Source organism: Blennius ocellaris (genome assembly GCF_963422515.1).
Source record: "Blennius ocellaris genome assembly, chromosome: 16".
NCBI classification, from domain to species: domain Eukaryota; kingdom Metazoa; phylum Chordata; class Actinopteri; order Blenniiformes; family Blenniidae; genus Blennius; species Blennius ocellaris.
The window spans coordinates 12,227,023-12,249,287 of NC_137665.1; the positions used below are offsets into that span (position 1 = coordinate 12,227,023).

General features: G+C 40.4%; 1 protein-coding gene across 1 annotated transcript; it reads right to left on the reverse strand.

Annotated features, from left to right (window-relative positions):
* Positions 1 to 6,448: 6,448 nt before the first annotated feature.
* Positions 6,449 to 13,956, reverse strand: rdh8a (retinol dehydrogenase 8a). Its single transcript, XM_080511415.1, has 6 exons — positions 13,596 to 13,956; positions 11,256 to 11,417; positions 9,486 to 9,665; positions 9,213 to 9,306; positions 8,932 to 9,115; positions 6,449 to 8,819 (listed from the first exon to the last, which is right to left on the reverse strand). Exons 1-6 carry the CDS (start codon positions 13,699 to 13,701, stop codon positions 8,592 to 8,594), a joined length of 954 nt encoding a protein of 317 aa, XP_080367541.1. The 5' UTR covers positions 13,702 to 13,956; the 3' UTR covers positions 6,449 to 8,591.
* Between the last annotated feature and the right edge of the window lie 8,309 nt (positions 13,957 to 22,265).

The window sequence follows — 22,265 nt, forward strand, 5'->3', positions numbered from 1 at the left end:
AATCCTGATGAAAGGTTTCCGTGTAGGGATAAATGTTTCTCAGTTTCTCTGGATTTGTGTCCAGACTTGTGGTTCGAGGTGTGTGAAACCAATAACTTGGGGGGTAAAAGTGACAGATAACCGTGATTTCTTTCTAGTTTTTCTGGTTCTGTGCAGCCACAGGGACAGTCAAGCTGAGGCCTGCCCTCTTCCTTCCAGCATGGGAACCGGAGCAGTGATGCCTGCTCGCTTAAGTGCCTGGCTGCTTTCTCTGGGAGCTGTTCCCATCCTACTCATCTGTTTATTATTTTCCTGCGGAGGCTTGTGTTGTAAGAGGAGAAAGAAAGGAGGTTCAAGGTCAAGTTGGAGCGAATGCTCTCCCATGTTTCATTGACAATACCTCTGGAAAGCGGGAGGACGGGTTTTGAATAGTGAAATAGTCATAAATATATCAAAAGGGAACTGGGAAACATACGCCGTCTATTACAGATTTTAGTTGGGATTTGTGTCAACGTAATGTAAGCCCATTATTCAGCGAGGTTTGGATGTAATTGCAAACAGTTTTTTGAGGTGCACCGTGGTTCAGTCATGAAAAAAAGAAATTACGACACTAATGTGAGACATGAAACACTGGATACAAATCAGCGGAAGAGGAGAACTGAGAGACAAAAAAACACATACAATCCATGAGTACGGCAAAGGCAAGAATGTCACGCATGAAATGGTGACTTCTTTGTACACAATCACTTTGTGACAGCAAGTTTCAACAACCGCTTTCTTATGACTGGCAGATATTACTCATCTACCAAAGTGACGGTCTTACCGGTAAATTCCCAGTGTTTACCTCAAACCCCACACACATTTGTATTATTGTAGACTGACTGCTTGAACAATTGTGTGGCTGACCATGGAGTCATTTGTTCCACTGCTGCCCTGAGGGCTTCTGGATGAAGTTGCACCATCAGCTGTGGTTTTTGTGTGCTCCAGAGAGTGGGCACTGGGTACGTCTGACCTCTGACCTACCCACAGTCTTAGGAGGAGAGGCCTTTTTACTGAGAAAAGGAAGACCCTCTTACTAGTCCCACATGGTCTTCTCAAAGTCACATTCCAAGGGATGCTTTTCCCACCATCGACCAAACACATCAGTCTGTTCTTTCCTGACAAAAAGCCAAGGATGTGGGCGATCACATGAGTGGGGTCCAGCCCAGTACTCATGGCAGACCTGACCTTCAGCAAATGCCACAAATCAGCCATTCTCCACAGGTCAAGGGAAATATGGAGAAGGTCTTGATAGGGGAGTGAGGCCTGATCCCTTTAATATGACATGCAAACATTTGGTTCAGATTGAACCTGAAATTTTACAACAATATCTCCAACACAGAAATAATGCTTAAGGTACATATGCAAATCCCAAAGGTTGATGAATATTAGTTGCATTGTTGAGCAGTGAAGCTCTTAAGATTATAGCAAACTCATTGTTTTCAAAATTGCAATATGTCCAAATCACCTGGCAGAGAATGTCTGAAAAACAGTCTGTGAAACTGTGAAATGTTTCAACGTCTTGAAGGGAATTCAATGAAAAACCAATGTGGGATAGTTCAAAAATAAATTATAAGTTAGACAACAATAAAAAGATCTTTGTAAACGAAAATTGTACCTTGTTATTCTCTGTGGCCCTATTTGTCCTCAACACTGAATCTATCCTATTTCAGGAACAATGGCCAGCTATTGTAAAGCGTCCAGGGACCAGTTTCATTTCTGTGGCCAGTGGCAATGGTGTTCATATTACCTAATATGCATGTTTTTAGGGTGGTTGAAAACTAGAGCACCCAAAGGAAAAAGGGGAGTACACAGAGGAAACATGAATAGTCCACACAAAGAGAGCCCCAGTTTCGACCCATGGGTCTCCACTCATGACCTACACACAATATAGGACATCTAATGATTCATATAAATACAACAGAGTGTCAATACAAACCACCTCATGTGGTCAACAAGTTCTCATTCATCTTGCATCCAAAATGGGTTTTCTAAACCTCAGCTATCACTTCTCATCATGCTGGGTTTTAAAATTTCAAAATGTGGACTCGTGTTATTTCTATAGAAAGCTGAAGTATCATAAACATGTCCAAACACATGAACAGCGATGTAACACTCAGTAATTGACTTATCTTTATCTTGTGAATTAAGGTATTATTGTGGTCAAATGCAGATTATTTAGAATCTACATAGAATCAGATTCCCTGCATGAAGATGATTGAGCTCACTAAGCAAAGTATTCCAGAAATATGATTTTTACTTTAAGTCCAACAAATTCTTTCAAAATAAGATCCTTTTTCTAACAGATACATCAATAACTAACTAAAAATGGGGCAAATGTGATCAGAAAACCACACAGAGATGAGGTGAATAACATTGCTTTTCTCTATCATTGCATCTGTTAGTGGGTGGAATATATTAGAAATCAAGTAAAGATTGTTTCCATAACGTTGATGGATTGAAAACAGCATCAATTGGCAAGCATAAGGCTTTTAATGATTTTATGAGCCAAAATGGGGAAAAACTGGGTAAAAGCATCTGTAAAACTGCTGCTCTTGCACGGGGTTTGCGGTCTGGAGTGATCATTTTCTTTTGACACCAACCTAAGGAGAAAAAAAGGGCTGAGCAGGTATCAGGGACATGTGTGACTAAGACTCGCTGATGTAAAAGTTCAGATAGAGGCCCCACATTTTAGGACTTTAAGGATTTGCTGCTAACTTCTTGGTGCCACATATGACAACACAACTGCAGAAGTATAGTGAACCTCAAAGGGCAGGTGCGGAAGAGCTGTTTTGCCAGCAAATGGGGCACTTTGAACTGTTGACACTAAAATAGAAGGAAAAATACAATATAGATATAATGGAAAGGGATGTATCTTATATACATGAAAAGCAATGTAGTGTTGAGATGAATTGATCATTTCATATTACAAATCATGTTATTTTCCCTTCACTTTAAAAGTCAATTGACAATTTGCAATGTAAAAAAAATGCCAGACAAAACAGCAGTGGAAGCGGGAACACATTCAGGATGTGACCACCTTGTGTTCATTAGGACTACAGCACAAGTGTTTTCCCTCAGGGACCCTCTTTACATTGCAACACTTCCCCCTCGGCAACCGAAACCAGGCTGTGCACAGACAGGCCAAGTTAATGTATGTTAGGCCTCAGTGTCTGTGCCCCAGGGAGAGACACGCACCATCGAGATGTGTAGATTAGATAAAGGGAAGATGAAAGAGAGCAAACAAATTAGAGGCCAAGGTGTTTTTTCTTCTTTTTCCTTTCTTTTTTTTATTCAAACAAGTGTTAGGAAGAAAAAAACTGAGAAAAATAACAGATTAATTTTAATTCAAGAGGTAGAAAATAGAAGCTAATTGACAGTGTGTGTTAATAGGAGACAGACTGAAACAGAGGGAAAAATGGAGGGCGAGAAGGAGCGCAGCCAAATGACAGAGGCGTGTTTGTGTTCTGATTGGACTCAGCCAAATGGAGGTGGCTCACCAATGGAGATAACAAACAAAGACATCTCTTCACTGGGGATAAATCTACGAACATCTTTTCATGGTCAATAGATGGAGGCATGCTTTTGTTTTAATGAAAAAAAATGGACGGGGGATGGGGGGTGGGGCGTGTCTGCCTCAGAATTGTGAATGCACCACCAAGAACACCATTTATCTGTTCTTAAATAAGGCAGGTGAGTTTCGGGGCTCGAATGTGTGCACAACGGCCAATGTCATCATTCCATATGCTCGTGCAAGGCACTACTTAAAGCTATGTAATCATTATATTCTTATGAACTGACATCTTGAATGTCTATTCACTCTCACCCTGGCTGCCAAGATGTGATGCACTCAAGCTGAATAAACAATGATGTGGGCTCTTTGGGCACCGACAGGATTTCTGGCATGGGTGTGCCTGCACCCCGTTTGGGGTTTCATCTTTGTGGTTGGTGACAGTGAATAGATCATATCCATGGCAGTGCCGATCAGGTCCTGAGCGAGAGGTTTTTCTCTGGCAGGCACACATGAGCCTGGGATACGGCCAGGGTTGCCAGGCAAGGCACCACTCATCTTTGTGTTGGGTTTGTCTTTGAGTCCTGTTTCTGTGTGTCTCATACTCACATGAAGCACGTAAGCACCCATTGAACTCAAATCTCACACAGCTAGAGACATCAGAGAGAAAAAAAATCCTGCAGTCAGTAGGAAAGAAATTAAAAAGATCGTCATCCCCGTCTTGGGAATGGTCCCTCCCTGGTGTTGGTCGGACCAAGGAGCGAATGCTCTTATTTCTTCTGTAAATTAAAACTATTAATACCACTCCACATCAGATTCCTTGACATGTGCAACATTGACAGAGAGAATCTCGTGATTTGGTGGAAGAGGTCAGAAAGTATGTGATTTGTGACTTTATTGTTGTTGTTGCTTTCTACATAATCTGTTAATATGGTTTTGCTGTTTTGACATTTGCAGTACTTTCTTTATCCTGCCTTGTCTTGTCCACAAACAGGACTTTCAGGTTTTGAATGAAATCTGTGCTTTGACACCAGCGGTTTAGCCGTCAGACTCATCTTATGGAATATTACACCACTCTCACCTCACCGTCTACAAAGGAAAACAAACTACAAAACAAGACGATCATGTTGCTCCTACTCTGATTACGTCATCCTTAAGTCCAGCACAATCTGTATGCAGATTTAACCTCTAATTACAGGGTTTCACAGTCACTGAAACTGGTAGTTTTGAGAGAATGAACAAAGTGGAACAGATTGATATGGTAGTGGGCAAAATGAGTCCCAGTCTGGAAATTCCTAATGGACCGTTTGTTTTCTGGAAGAGCTGTGGGGAAAGGGGACAATGTTAATGTTGTAATGAGTGTGACAACAGCAGTCCTGTGCCTGTAAAACAGTGTGCTTGACTGGTGAGCAAGAGCCAGGATTCTTTTGATTTATTTCGGCTCCCAACGATCCCGAAAGGCCTTACAAACGAGCATTTCTCCTCAGAATGAGGGATGATGACCTCCCTCTCCATGTCTGAATAAACAAGTGACCCAAGTTGGGTCTGTGAGAGGTCATTGCACAGTGGAGTTATGGAGGAGGATAGAGGAGAGGGCAGACAGACAGTGGACCTCAGAGACTGTGAGCGCAAAGGAAAACGACAACTTGACAGAGAGGGAGGGAGAAGGAGTGAAGAGGTTGTCTGTTTGTTTCTCCCTGTGGACTTTACTGCCCTAATGGACCCTACTGCCACAGGACAGCAACAGGGCAACATGAATCTTTCCGGTTTTAACCACATAAAGATTGATAGCTGCCTTCAGACCTCAATCTCGCTCCACAGATGGTAATATTTCTCATCTCCAGTCAAGTTTGAAACAATAATTAAATGCCAGCAATTTTTCTTTCTTCCAGATAAAATCTATTATGTTGTCAAAAAACATTTCTGTTCCAGTACTTGCTAAATATAACAACTGTGTCTCTCATTCTGTCATGATATTCTAAACAGATTAAAATGAGCCCTTGAAATCAAAAGAAGTAATAACAGAAGAAGATAAGTAGAGGCGGTTTTTTATCCCTACTGACCTGGGATCAAACTGAAGCAGCCTGTCTAGACATCAGCTTCACTTAATAGCAGCATGCCACAGTTCATTTTCCTTATTTTGCATCCTGCTTCCTTCATACAGCTCCTCCCTTCATGTCTGCAATTTTAGAAATTCAATTCTCCAATTTTTCGAGTCCCTTAGCTTATTTTTTTTTAGTTTTTCACCGCCTCATCATTGTGTGAGCCAGGCTTAGCTCTAGTTCTGGTGATGGTGAGAGGAGGACATGGGGGAAAAAAAACAAGCCTGAAAACAAAGAATGCAGACAGATTGCAAAGAATGTGTCCTACTGACATGCCACAGACGATAATAGAGGTTTCACTCTTTTTTTAAAACTTTTATTTCTCATGTATTCACTATCAGAAAATGCAAGAGACTGACTAGTGAGCACAAAGTACAAGATTACATGAAGGCTGTATGAGTGTATGTTTATTGTTTCAGATATTGTGACAGGGTTACAATAAAGAGAAGACTGAACCACGTCACATTACCCTCATTATATTGCAATTACGTTCTTGATTTTGAAACAAAGGTACACAACAATGGTTTGATAAGACCTCTTGCTTAATGAGACTTTGCTGTAACTCCTGTGTTCATTCAATTAGTAAATAGGTCTTCCATTCAGGTCTCGGCACCCCAATTCTCATTTTCCCAAGTGCGACACACCCCACCCCTTGCTTCTCCAAACTCTACCCACCCCCTGCCATTAGCCTTCAGTGTCCCACATTGGGTGTTGGCATTCCCCCTGAACATTCAGGACATACAAACTCCTCCCCCCAAAACTCCTCGGATCTTCTGCACCCCCCCTTCCTTCCAAACCCGCACACACACCCATTTGATTGTGATTGACAGTGTCTTTGTTCCATTGTGCGGAGCTGTCGCCTCTGATGAAGACACATACACTGAGGCTCTGCTCTCATTGTACACTGCACATAAACTACAGGTCTACCACCAGTTGCACTGTCCTCTTACGATCGTCCCTGTACATTTAGACGTGCTGACAGCAACCGGCTTGGGGCATGGCAGTTCGGGATGGGGCAGAACGTGAAGGACAAACAGTGCAGTGTCCTCCAGGCCAGACCGCAGCTCTTTCACAGTGTGGACCAGGACCAGGGGGTCCAGCCCTGATGGGCTCAGGGGGCCAGCTGGAGAGGGAGGCTCGGGGCTGCGCAATATGTCTGAGGTTGTCATTAGTTTTCACCCCTCCTCAGGGATGGGAACCAGGTCACATTCTCTCACACGGCACAAAGCCGGGTGTGTGTGTGAGAGGGCTGGGGGTTCAAGGGAGGGGTTTTGATGGGGAGCAGGCCATGACCTCTTTATATCCATCAACAGATCACTAACTTGGCCCATAGACATGCTCGTATAACACATTCACACACACATTCACATGCATGCAAACACATGCTAATGTGTGCGCATGTGCACAGACAGGCACACTCACAGAAATGCATATGCAAAAAGTAGCATGTGCTCTGCACGGTGCCCTAATATGTATTTTTTGCTTCAATATAAAGTTATTTTTTTAAACACCTGTTGCAAAGCAACAATTATCTTCCTGAAGCAGTTTTATAAAATTATCATTAAAAACTGATTCTTCCAATTCATCTGAATAATGAATTAATATGAATGAAATTAATAACACAGATAACCTTAAAAAAAACAAACAAAAACAAAACAAGTGTCTGCATCATCATCTAAAAGCTTGATAAGGTTTCATTGCACTGATTTTTTTTTTTTCCCAAGTAAAGGCGATGTGTCTTTCCAGCTCCAGCTCTACTTACCAGCAGGCATTTTGGCTTGACATCAAACAAAAAGCACCATGAAAAACGGTTTGTTTGTGATGGCTCTTAGAAAGTGTAATATCTCAGTCAGCAGAATGCACAATTCCTCAACTTTGAATCTAGTTCACCTTTACTGTAACTAGTTGTTTGCTACATTATTTATTACACCTGTGCTTATGTGCAATGGATTACCAAAATGTCTGCAGTGGCAAAGCTCCATCCTTAGAAATCAACAGGTTGGCGACAAGAGGGTAAACAATGAAATACTGCCCTCTCCTGGTTTCCAAACAGTCTCGCAAAAACAAAATCTTGAAGAACCGAGTATAGATGAGAAATTACAACTGAAATAATTGCATAACGAGACGAATAACCCCGGAGAAAAGAACATAAAAGTAAAAGAAAAATATTCAGATGGGAGTAAATCAGAATTCTGTTTATTTTTTCAAAATCAAAACCCTAGATTAGAAATATCTGACCCAACTCACAATAAACTTTAAAACCCAAAATATTGAGCTCATCAACAGATTAAAATATGATTCAACAGCAGTTATCACTATGAGAACACTACATGAAGGCAACAATAAATTTATGGGTACAACAAAAGAAAAGCAGATACATATTATGACTCTGTCATAAATTGCAGTGAGCCTGAGTGTAAACTTATCTAGGGGGAGAATATTATTATCATTATTATTATTATTATTATTATTATTATTATGTACTTATATATACACTTAATTCTTTTCCATGCTCATTTTTGTGTGCTTGGTTTTCTGTCCATCAGACTTGTAAAGTGTTTCATGCTCTCTGTGTTCACTAAGGCATTATCCAAACACTTTGATGACAGTCTCTTATTTCCTCCCATTAAGAAAATACCAAGATATGGCCCTTTATCCATATTACTTGTGTACAATAATTCAAAAGGTGTTTGCGATTCTGTGTTGTGGTGCATGCTTGTTTCTGTCGCAGTACAAGAGGTCACCTTGCATATAGCATCTCTATGACAAACTGTGCAATCGTGCATGTTGTCAGGTAAAGCTTATCATGGTAGTATCGCTGACCTATGAGGTGCCTCATTTCTCTAGGTTACAGGATTTAATCTACCTGTGCAGTCAAAATCTCAGGAAAAGCTGTTGAGGAACTGGTGGAGTCAAAAAACTGGGAGGATCTGGGACATGGGAAGGATCCAGATGCGTCTTCAGTTGGGCGAAATGGTGCGTCTACGCAAGCAGCTGCATGTCAGGCACTTGAGGATGCTCATGGTGATGTGCATGAGAGGTCCAAAATTGAAGAGTAGGTTGTAGAAGGTGTTCACAGACAGGCCGCCAGTCTCATCTGCGTATTTCAAGGCCACAATGGGGGTGTACAGGCTGTTGGTCAGATTCCTGAAGCGAGGGCTGTTTGACTCAATAACTTTTTTAGTGCACTGGAAAGATGAGAGACAAACATTTTTTAGAGAACTTACTGCAATAAAGGTTGACTGATTGTACATAAAAGGTACTTTGAGGAAAGTATGAGTTAGAAACTTGCTTCCTTACATTGGCAATGTCCTCAGGTGTCTGGCCCATGGCCTCAAATATGTCAATGGACGATGGCAAGTAAACATCTTTAAAATATCTAACAGTGTCTGCATCTGCTCCTGGATACTCCATCTTAGCCACATCCTCCATCATCTTTGTCTCAAACTCAGTGTGCACTGGGCCAGGCTCAATCATCGACAACCTAGGGCCGGTCAGAGACGGAACAGTCTGTGAGGATGCATGTATGGTACAAACTGAAGACAGATGTAAAGCATCACGGACGACAGAAGGTTATATACCGGATATTGAACTTCATCAGCTGCACAGCCATACTCTCACAAAATCCTTCCATTGCAAACTTAGAGGCGGTGTACACATCATTGAACACCACTCCTAAACAAAAATAGGGAGACAAGGACATCACTGCACTGTTTTTTTGGTTTTTATCAAACAGCATATGGGAGTTTGGAAACAAAGTCAAACTAAATATTAAACATTTAACTAAGTAATCCTTAGCCTGCTCTGGTAAGATACGTGGTGCTTCTTGATATATATTTGGATCATAATCATACCCTGAAGGCCCATAACGCTGCTCATGACCACAATGTGTCCAGAACGCCTCTTCTTCATGTCTGGCATCACTTCTTTGATCATGCGAACCACACCAAAGAAGTTAGTTTCAAATACTCTTTTCATCTCCTCGATGCTGATACTTTCCAGCGGCCCGAGCAAGCCCACTCCTGCGTTGTTGACTGACAAAAAAAAAAAAAAAGGAAAAACACACACAGACAAACAGATGACACTCTCTATAATGCTTAGTACAGTTGCTTCACAGAAAGAAGGTCAATGTCTGTTGTCTGGCTTAGAGATATTGTCTGCTGGATTTGCATGTTATCCTTGTAATTACGAGTACTTTCTAAGAGTGATTCAAGTTCATTCCACAATCCAGAAAAACAGCTTGTTGGTAAATTTCCCCATAGGTGTGTGTGTGTGTGTGTGTGTGTGTGTGTGTGTGTGTGTGTGTGTGTGTGTGTGTGTGTGTGTGTGTGTGTGTGTGTGTGTGTGTGTGTGTGTGCGTGCGTGCGTGCGTGTGTGTGCATGCAGTCGACATTGGATAAAATAGGTATAGGAGGCGGTTGATCAGAAAGAATTGATTATTAGATATCACCACCAGATGTCAGTGTGTGACCACTGCAGAGAAGTGTGACGTAACACTATTAAAGAGCTTGAGGGGCTTGAGTAATTAGGTGAGAGGGTGACATGTTGGACTTTGAAAAAGGGCAAGTTCAGTAATACATGCTTTACCCAGACTAAAGGTTTGCACATAAAAAACAAACAAAAACAAAAACAAAAACAAAAAAACAGTTTGTCAATATAGGAATATACTTGTTGCTTCAGAACCACCTAATAAAAAATAAACTCAGGTTCAGAAATTGAAGCCTTCATGAGCACATAAAGTGGCAAGATTTTATGTATTTATTGTGATGGCTCTATCTGTCTGGAAGCATAATGTATCTACCCTGAGGAATGTTGAAACTATTTCAATTTCCTTCTTCTACCTACTCCAATCATTCCAAAATAACAAAGTGTGTAGCTAGTGATTTAACCCTTTATGGGACAAGTGACCACATATGGTCCCTTTCAGATTTTTATTGTTTCTTTAAAATATATATTTTGTATGAGAATCACATTTTCCAAATGGAAGTACAATTGCCAATGATATGCAGTAATGGGACATTGATTTATTTTGTAGAATACATTGAGGGGTTTACCCTAAATCTATGTACCGTATTCATAATATTATTGAAACAAGCTTGTTTTCCTCATCCCTTGCTGATTAAATTTTTATCCGTCAGCAACAAAGAGCCTCCTGGCTTTCTGCTGCACTTTGTGATTCTCCATCTGCAGAGTGGACGACTGAGGACTCAGTGGGTGGTGAAGGTGGCAGAGTACATCATCATTAACGGACCACTGCCTCCCCTCAGAGACATTTACACTGACTGACCTCGAAATATCCGGTATATCTTAAAGTACCCATCCCAATGTGGATATCAGCACTTTTTACAAAACATCTTGTAATACATTGAAAACCAGCGCCTATCCCCAGCACAATATTATCTTGAGGCAGAAAAATTTAACTAAGAAGCATGTCTCTGGATTGTGTAGGGGAAGTAAAAAGTTCACATAGGCAAGGAAGAACATGCAAACTCAGCAAAGACTGTCCCTGTAACACAGTGGAATGCAACAGTGAATTTATCCAAATGTGGATAAAATGTTACATCAAAAGATCTCAAAGCTGGACAAGGAGCGAGGCAAAGAAATCCATTTTGTGTCCCACTCACTCAGAATATCAATATGGCGGTCCTTAACTTTGTTGATGCACTGCCTGACGGACTCATCACTGCAAACGTCTAATGGAAACAGCATCAAGGTCTTTCCATACGCATCTCCAGCTGCTTCCACTAGCTTGTCCTTCTTCTTTAGGTCCCGCATTGTGGCAATAACTGATGGAGGAAGAAAGAATGTTTATATCTTATTTAATTGATCCAGATATTGTGTATTTGGCTGGTCAATCACAAATTTGTGTGTGCGATATTGAGGTGGGAAATAACGCGACCCTTAATAGTCGTGATTGCCGATTAAGTGGCACACGACTGAAGCAACCATAAAATGAAAGTTGACGTGCAGGAGAAGAACACACATTCAACATTGTGATAGAGTTAAAAGCGTGGGTTAGTGCCTCGAAAAGACCACGCCTGTCAGTTCGCAGAACATGAAATTGATTTCATCTGAACTTTGCACGCTGGGCCACATTAACCTACATACAGCACGAGTATCTATCAGGACCAGTCTCCCTGGTTATCAGCGGTGTTGACTCGCCTTCCATGGCTTCTTCCACGCTGTTCGCTCGACTCACACTTTGCTGACTGACGTTATCGAGCAGGGAAAGTGAGGCAGTGCAGTTGCATAATAGCAGTAAGCAGGAGTAAACAACCTTGTATTCCCAGATTCATCGGCATCTACCTGTTGTCCTTGGCAGATAACAGCAAACTCAGCTGATTCTTGTCTCAACAGACAAAGAAAGATAAAAAATTGTTATTATGCCGTGCATGTTTTTCGCTGTTACACATTTCATGATGGAAAAAAAGCACACAAAAAATACCCCAGACCTATGTTTGGTAAGGTTACTATGTCTGCGTCTTAAAACACGGCTGTATAAGCAGTCAGACAAACTGTTCCTTACTGACATCTTGTGAAAACTGCTTAATTCTAATCTTATGATTTAAGAAAAGAGTGTCTATGAAGCAAGAGAAAGATTTACGTATTGCTAGAGAAGCGAACAAGAGAGCCATTGTTCCTCAAGCCCCTGAAGGAATTACTCTTGGGCAGCTTAAACATTCTTGAAAGAACCACAGTGCATTGCAAAGAACTGGGGCAGTTTGGAGCTTTCTTTTCCTGAGTTATGTGCATGTTACTGCAGCTAATTATTACTTTATGTACAGTGCTATATTTAATCTCGGCTAGATTTTCCAAGAAACTGAGCAGATCACTTTGACTGCTCAGACATGGCCTTATTGAAAGCAGGTCACAATGTGAAAAAAACCAAACCCTGCTCTAACCAGTGTTGGGAGGGAAAGAGCAGTTAATCGCTTTTGTTTTGCTCATCTATTCCAATTTTATAAATCCCATCAGAATCGAGTGGCCCCCCCAAAAAAGAAAAGAATACTTAAACGCTTGCTCAGTTCCTTTTGAGGAGTCAAAAAAAGAATCTGAGTGACTCCACAGATGTATTAGTTTAATTACAGGATGAATAAAATGACAACAGTAATTAAGGGTTTCAATGTTCCCTCAGGCATGGTTGCAATTCTGCAAGGAGTCAAAACCACTAATAAAGTCTCAGGGTTCCTGAGGCGAACCTCCACCAACAGGGGTGGGGCTGATAAGGTGAATGAGGTGAGCTAACACGATTCTGTCTGAGGCACCGTGGCGTGGAAAGATGTTGGGTTCAATTACAATCTGTGACATTAATGATGGCTGGGAAGCAGGAAGAGAGACACCGACCAACAATGTCAAAGTGGGACACCCTAACTCCACCGTGTCCCAATGAAGACTTCAAACAAGGCCCTTGCTTTGGAGTGAACCTTCGCTTGTACAGGTCTCAAACTTTGTCCCCCTTTCAACACTCGCCTCAGTGAGGGGACTATAGGCACATTAGACACGGCACTAAACCGGAGCAGGCGGTCTACAATTCACCGCAATAAAAGGGGGCTTTGTGCCGGAGAAGTCACTTGAAAGAGAACTGACAAGAGTCCTTTTATGAATCCTGCCTGGCAAGCGGCATCCTTGCAGAGCCCTGCCCTGGAAACTGCGCTTTCAGATGATAATTGTCGAACCGAAGGGGCGACTGAATCCCAGTAACATACAAAAGGGATATGGATCCGATATTAGTTGGGTTAAAAAAAAAAAAAAAATCCCAACGGACACGACGCTGAAACGCGTACGGAGCGTTCACGATGGAGCGACGCGCACGAAACTCGTCCTGCGTACGCGTCAAGGAGGCACGTCGCGATTGCGGAGTTTCGTAGGTAAAAGTAAACACGGGGATAATTCAGCGACGGTTAAAAAACCCTTTCTACTGATAGGTCCGATCAGAGAAACAATGTAGAAGAAAGCGCATTTACCATGGTAACGCTTCTTTTCATCTCTGGCCAGCGTGACGGCAATTCGTAACCCGATGCCGGAGGAGCAGCCGGTGATCAGCACAACTTTCTGCCCGCTGTTCGCCATGATTTGTCCGCGTCGACTCTTGTTTTTCAGCGGTCCTCTCTGCTCCGGATGGTCGCTGCAGAAAGAGCTGCCGATCACCGGACTTTAAAAAACTAAAGCGGATCATGCAGCCACAGCAGCCATGTGAGCGCTTAATTCAGTCACATGTTCAATAAAATCAGTCAAAAAAAAAAGAAAAAAGAAGGACCATCGCAAACTCCCCGTGCAGGTTTTGTTGTTGTTGTTGTTGTTGAAAGAAGTTCTTAGATGTTTCTAGTCCGCAAAATGTAGTTTAAATCCCCCAAAAATGTGCGGACGTGCACGTGCGTGTCGCAGAGTGGGCAGTGCTTATTTGATTTCTGAGCTGTTGACCCCAGCAACAAATAATAAACAATAAAAAAGAATAGAAAAGAAGTGTTCCAGAGAGAGAGAGAGAGATCCACCACAATAACTTGTAAACAGTTTATATTTTAAGTTTTATTTTTATTTTCCCACGACACGAAACTAATTTGAATAACAAAAAAGAAATAAAAGAAATAAGCTTTCGTTGTTTGAACCAAGTTCTGAAAGATTGTGGTATAAAACAATAATAAAAGAAAATATCATCAGAGTGATTATTTATATTCCTTTTATTACGAGGCATATTTTCCAGATGTTGGTTTGATAATGAACTCAGTTCAAGGAGTCCTTGTCATCTATAATGATTTATTCATTAAAAATATTTTCATGGACCTTGAGTTTGGATGGCATTCATTGAAATTAGTTAACTTAATGGGCTGCCTTGTGCTGCCATCTCGTGGTAAAATATACTGCAGCACGCGTAGACATTATGATTAATGGAGGAAATGATGCTCCCTGCATCTAAATGATAACACAGTTTAATACAATATATAATGAAGTGTCTGAGATGTGTCTGTAATTATTTTAGCAAGGGTGTGTGATGCTTAGTCGCGGACTTGCAGACTTTGTACCTGATGCATGAAGGGGACAAAGTTGCACTGATAAGATCTCAGATAAGACTTCCTTCTTTTCCTATGATGAAAGGACATGGTGCAACAGTCAGGGTCTATCTTGCTCGGGCTTGTTGTTACGTGTGATGCAATCATGTGCAATCTGTCATGGCATAAAGACAGACACACAATGCACCCTGCATTTCTTTGTTTTGTTTTATTGGCAGAGGACTGTAACAGTATGTTTTCCAGATGCTTTTGGAATGAGACTAACAATAGCAGGCAATGTGTCTAAAGAGTAACTCAGAGAGATAATAAGTAAGAATCAAATCAATGAAAGTTTTCTGTTTTCTTTTCAACACAATTGAAAGTTTTATTTGTATCTACATAAGTGCATTGTCAGCATTTCTTGTGGATGTCAAACACAGATAAATCAAAGATAAATAAAGCACACAAGGTGTACAAATTACATTGATGGTTCAATGTACATTTGCAAATTAATTGTGAATAGACAGAATCCCCAGATATCGCATTGTATGTCATATTAAATGTTAATATGTTGATATGCATTTGTTCCCTCCTAATGGCATATACACCATATGCACTAAATACACAGTGCAATATATAAGTGACCAAAAAAAAAAAAAAATCACAATTGAACAAAATACTAATAATTTCAATAGACTTCCAATCATGGCTGCTTTTGATATACTGTGTGTTTTGCTGACAACACCCAGAAGACTGTCACCCTAGTTTCTTTCCCAATTTCCTCTTTCTGTGTCCCAACACTGATGTCTGCTTATTCAAAAGAATCCCTAAGCTATGACCCATTTCTCACATGGGGAAACAGAAGTTAAAATAAGATAATAAGAGAAGAATTTACATTGTCAGATGAAATATATTTGAATCCAGACTGACAGTGTGAGAAAAAAACCCCCAAAAAACAATGGGCTCTTCAGCAACATTTCACTTCACAGATTTGAAACTCAGTACATTGTAGACATTTCACTGACAGTAAGTAAATCAAAATACCAGAAAACATGAGCTGAAAAAAATATTAAAAGGATTCACTATTGTTGCCACTGTATTTGAGGACTACAACAAATATGTGGCAGGTCAGTAACTGGTGGTTTTTCCAAATGGGTCATGAGTGAAAACACAAGTGACTGTGAACCTTTCACCTAGATTATCCATCAAACACTGACTTAGTACTTAACCCTGTGGCTGTTTTGTAACCGAATCACTGGAGCAAAGTGAGTTCTATCTATCTATCTATCTATCTATCTATCTATCTATCTATCTATCTATCTATCTATCTATCTATCTATCTATCTATCTATCTATCTATCTATCTATCTATCTATCCATCTATCTATCCTATGTTGTATTTATATATTACTGTTACACATCAGCCTGAGCCAAGTGCCACTATCATTGTAATTTTTTTTATTTGCAATTGGTTACCATAATTATTGAATTTCTAGTATTATTATTATTACTGTGATTATTGTTATTATTATTACAAAAAAAGTGAAAGTGGTCCAGACTGATTGTCATCCACGTGTGGATAGAGTGTTAGAGAAGCTCTCTGAAGCCACTGGGATTAGGTTCATGGTGTCCTGGCATGTGTTCTCCTGTGCCTGCGGATAAAGTGGACAGGTGTGGATCGAGACGAGGGAAGGTGCCGGGCTGTGAGTGATGTCTGCCAGCCTTCAAGCTATTTTTTGTGGAATTTCAGAAGACTGAGGAACTAAGACAAAGAGGGAAGGGGACAAACAGGAGGAACAATGCAAGCCCAAACATGTTTTACCATTGGCTTTTTATGTTTTTAAAGTCTCCTTGTAAAGCTGTTTCCTCAGACTTTCTCCTTTCCACTTTCTTTACTGCCCTTCTGCACTTTTATGCATACAGTAGAACATTCTCATTCAAACATCTGGTTTATCATTATTCCTACTCAGAACTTTTCACCTTTCACAGACACCTTGGGGCATATTCCAGCTGTGCCCTGGGCCCAAATCATCTCCAACCTCATTGCCAAAGACAGAGTCAGAAAATGACACTCCAATCCTTTCTAAAGCCATTTTTTTTTTATAGCTTAATAGTCAATTTCCTGTGTACTGCCTTTGAGGACACATGAACAGATGCTCCTGGACCTTTCTCTGCTTTTTCAGCTGACTGTATGATGTCTGTTTTCATTCACCATTATTAAAGATGCTCTGTGTGATAATAGTTGCTCATGAACTACTATAATAAAAATGAATGCAGTCATTGTCGTTCAAATGCATCCCTTTCACACTTTACAAACACAGTACCAATTGGACAAGGATAATATGGGAATGTTTCAGAGTTTACATGGGGCCGATGGGGCATATTGGCAGCCTTGCTTCCGTGAGTCTGCGCCAGGGCAGCTGTAGCTACATACGTAGCTTACCACCATCGAGTGTGGAGTGAATGAATAATGCAATGTAAAGCTTCTTTGAGTGTGCTGAAAAGCGCTATATAAAACCTATGCATTATATGTATGCATTATTGCATCACACATCACAGCCATCGGTTTTCCTGTTGAACATCTCTGCGCGGCAGCATTCGACAAGTGACGGATTGTGGATGATGCCAGTGAAAAGATCAGGGATGGTAGCTACGTGAAAAAGGCCCAAAGGACAGGAATGTTTGCCACAGGTCAGGAGTGGCGCTTTCTCCTCTTTTGTGTGCAGTCTGCAGAGGAGGTGTGGAATGCAAACTCCATGAGAACAGAAGCTAAGAAAGGGACGCAGGAAAAGAGTAGCTGGGGGTTGATGCGTGGCAAGGAGACTTGAACTGAGAAAGAATGGGCGCGAGGAAGGGAGTGAAAGGGTTTTGGGGCGTCTGAGAGAGACACAGTGCAAGGTTAATTGAGAGAAAGTGCTGAAAGAGAAGCTCGCAAGGTTCGTCAAAAGAGCAGTGCTAACTGTGGCTGTAGCCGGAGACCACGTATAATGCACATTGCTCAAAGAATGCCTTGAAATCAATAACATCAATGTGGCTTTTCTGAGTGCTATAGTGAAGAACATTTTAAGGGTCATTCATTACTGTTACAACTTATGCCAGTACGGTACATCACTAGCACATGTTCAAGCAAAGCAGGGTACTTAAAATGTCTTTTTCAAATAGTGTACAATATAGATTGTACCAAACAACCTTATTCATGTTGAGGCAACAATAAACAACAATTTATATGGGACTAAATTGTAAATTCAACAATCATAGAGGCTGTGAAATGGACAGTTAAAGATGAAAGGAAAAATAACTGTCCGACGAGCTCCTGGTTAAAAATGTAGGCAGATGAAGTCTGAGGGCTGATTACTTATCCTCTCTGGAGCCAAGTGGGAGAGCTCTTACGATCAAATAATCCTATTTTTTTTTTGTTATATAACATGAGTGACAGCAAAACTATGTACAGTAGAAGTAATTTCAAAGAAAAATGTATGACTGCTTTTTTGTATTATAACCTCTACTCATGATACATTTCCCAGTAAGTGCTTTCCCACTTACAGATTTAAACACAATCATGTTTGCTTCCTGTTGTCAACCAACAGTGCAGAGGAGTGTACACAGCAAGTGTGCGTGTGGTCACTGTTTAGTATATTCAGTCTATTTGTTCAAACAGTTCATTTAACAGACATGGTCCTTAGATGTTAATTAGCTTAGTCGCCCCTCAACACTAATGATTATAATTATCACCAGACAGGCAGCTCCCTTTACTTACTGGTCTCGTGCAAAGGAGGTTTATCCACATGCCTTGGTCACAACCCTTGGTTGGTAACTTCTTTACAGAAACATTTACTATCCGACTGTGCAGAGTATTAGATGTTAATGCCAGAAAGTTGCTTGTGAGTGCATGCTCTGGCGATGATCATGTTGCTTTAAACCAAGTTTAAGTGCACAAAATGCTAAATGGCAATCATGTGCAGCAAGTGCAGGCATGATGAAACACCATGCAGCCCGTCTTGTCCTGTCCTATGTGCTCACTCAGCTTTGTTATTGCCCTCCTTGGTGGCTAGAGTGGTTGCAAGATAGTGGTTTACTGTAGTGTGAGGTGGTGTCGTTTGGCGAGAGCTCATATATATGAACGTATGCTGAATGATACTACCAGTGGTCAGTGCTTTGACAACATATGATGAACAAACAAACAAACAAACAAACAAACAAACAAACAAACAAATAAATAAATAAATAAATAAATAAACAAACAAACACACATAAATAAATAAATAAATCTACTATTTTAAACTTAAAATGTGATTTTGCTAATTACAGTTTTAGTCGGTTTGTCAGCTTTGCGTTATGAAAAACTTAAATTTAAAGTCTTAAAGGCATAAAAGTGCTCCGAGACCACAGAGCTTCTCTTTCATGTAATATGTACTGAAGAAAGATGGCAGCTTGAAGTCATGTGCAGGAAAAAGAAAAGGCCAATGCTCTTCTAAAGCTGATTCATAATTCTGCTGTAAATGGTGAAGTTAATTGACAGTGGACTAGTTGCCACACTGTAGAATACACATGGCTAATAGAAAGACATCCATCATGCATGAAGTATGACATAAGGTATTATATATATTTTTTTTTAAAGAATCTAAATAAATGAGACAACATCATTTATTCACGCTAGAAAATAGGACTTGAAATGATTAGCCGGTAGCTTTTTGATATCATTATCCTATTTGATAGCTTGAACAACAGCAACAAAAAAAATAAAAAAATAAATACAGTTCTGTCTTTAATCATACTTAAATCAAACATGGAGAGTTGAATAGGGGAGCTGCCTCTTGCCTAATCATTAGCCTGTTATCCTGTTCTGGCATGTTCAGCAACACAAGAAGCTGATTGTCGGGAGACTAAATTAAAAACACATTTTATGCTCTCTATTCCTCACTGTTCATCTGCTTCTCACTGCACTTCAATCTCCCTGTATTTAATCACAAAAAAACATCAGTTATCAGCATAGAAAAATATGGAAGAAAAAATTATTTCATTTTGTGACAAAATCACATGTCAATCATTCTCAGAATTTTTTTTGAAATATTAAATTAAATTTACATGTGAACAGATATAAAACAGAAGATACAAAAACTTTATTTCTTCCCCGATGTCTGGTAGAGATACATATTTACCAATTTATCTGCAAGTACATGCAAAAAAAGTAAAAACTGAGTATTTTGGTGGATTCTTGTTTGAAGTTTTTAAGATTGTGTTGATTGATCATTTGGATAAATGAACTGACCTGGAACAAAAAAGGCCATTCAGCTTCCAGATCAGTTTTTTTGCAATATGTATAAGGTTATTTTTGTTGAAAAATGGTGTCTCTCTAATGTATTCTGTGTCAGGCTGAGTCATCAGACCCTCCAGAGTAATTAAGTTGACAAACCACTGGTCTGAGACAAATGAATTGATTTAATCTTAATTAGATTTTTATATATATATATATATATATATATATATATATATATATATATATATATATACACCTCATCACAGTGTCTTAACATTTGAATGTATGTGTTGGCACGTTCTGGCACACTCAGTGCATGTTTGGTGCACACCATGTGGAAAACTGACGTCTGGAAGTTGTTAATGTCAAATTTACTTCCGTGATAAGGAAATTATTGTATAATGGAAGTATGAGTGGCCGTGGTGTGTGCGTGTGTGCGTGTCTGTGTGTGTCTGTGTGTGTGTGTCTGTAGGCTGTCCAGGTTCAGTGGTTGGACATTTGTACATAGGACACGCTCTGGAAATATTTCTCACCCAGAGCTCAGACTACTCACTGGACTCTTAGTAACTATCTGCTAAAAGCTGCTCGGAATGTGGCCCTGACTCAGGCTGGCTAAGCTGGCACTGAGACGGGAGACGGTGGGAGGTCAGGGGGTCCATTGTTTACCGACCACATCAACTTCACTCTGTCCAGTCATCTTCATGTTCCCATCAAACCTCTTTCGGTCTCCGACTGTCTGTGTTATGTCTCTTCCGAAAGTGTTTTTTTCCTCTCTCTGTGTGGTTATAGACACTTCTCCCTGCAGACATTACGGGTTGGCTCATTTTCTTCAAATATTCTGTGGGATTTAATCTCACAGTTACTTTACAAAAGCCTTCATGGCTTGGACTCCAGAAAAATTATCTTTGGTACTTTTCCAATTAGACAACATCTTCACATGTCTTATCTCCCAGCATGTCTGAACTGAATCCACTTGTCTTAGAGTTAATTAGACTTCTGGTCGACTAAATTCAGCATCCTCGGGTTATCAAAATTACACAGGTTTGAGCTTTGGCAGATCACTGGAACAGATGTTACCTGCAGTATTAAGTGTAGATTACATCACCAAATCATTTATGCAACCACATCCACATCATAAAAACCTCCTGATGTTTTTAGAAAATCTCATTATTATCATATATAGAAATGTGTTGAAATTAAACAATACTCCATGTTTCTCCGCTACTTTCTAGATACCCGTGCATTCCAAACGAATTTTGATCATTTGAGAAGGTGACATCGGGATTAAAAGCACAACCAGCAGGTCAATGGACATTTTTACCTGTTAAACAGTCTGGTTGTAGTTTATATTATTGGCCACATTAGGATATGCGCAACAATAAATTCTAATAGTTTTAAGTCTTGGTCATACTGCCAGCTGTAACTTCCCTTGAACTCACCAAGCTGACCAGTCCCACATTGTCAGCAATTGATAACCTCTGAACGGAAGTCATTCGGCCTCCAGCTTCAGTGTTCAAGCTTCAGCCTGAACTAACATTACAAAAACTCTGCTGCAGATGTTTACAATAACTTGCTAGGGGGGGAAAAACCCACATAATCATTTAACTACTCAGAAGTGTTGCAATGTATTTAGTCAACTCATCACCATGAACTTCTGTCTGGAAACCTCCCCCAACCTTAGACGATTTAACCAGTGAACTGCGAATTTGTTGGAAACAATAGCTAAATAGTAACATATCACATCATAAAATCCATTCTTATTAAGCGTAAAGCCATAATAACAGGCACCCTGTGTCTTGTATTCTTCTTTCTAATCAGATGCTGAAATCGGTACCCTACAATTATGTAATTTCAGAAAACTACATACTTTCAAACTTTATAATCACAGACGATGAAAGCACTTGTGCCAATAACATAAAATTATGCTCTTGTAAAAATGCATAATTCCCATGGATCAAGTTTCCACCAGCCTTCATAATGATTCGTTGGAGGACCCCCCAAACAATATGAGAACTATTAAAAAGGCCCGACCGACACTTGCATGACATTTTCCACCTTGCATGCTACTTTTGTTTCACCTCAGCTTGTTAATACAAGTGGTCTCAATCGGCAAGAACTACAAAAGTCGAGGTTTTGACAGGTTACGAGGTAAGAACTTTGTCCTCTACATCACATCTGCGGGTAACGACAACCCCAAAGAAGCGAGACCTGACAAATTACCGCTGGTAATAAAGGTGATTTACGATGGAGTTTAGACGCACCGCTCATCCGTGCGCCCCAGGACAACAACATCCCGGGGGAGGGAAGGGGCGGAGGAGGAGAACCGAGAGGGAGGGAGTGATGTTGAGAGGGAGAAATTGAATGAGAGGGACAGAGGCGAAAGGCGAGAG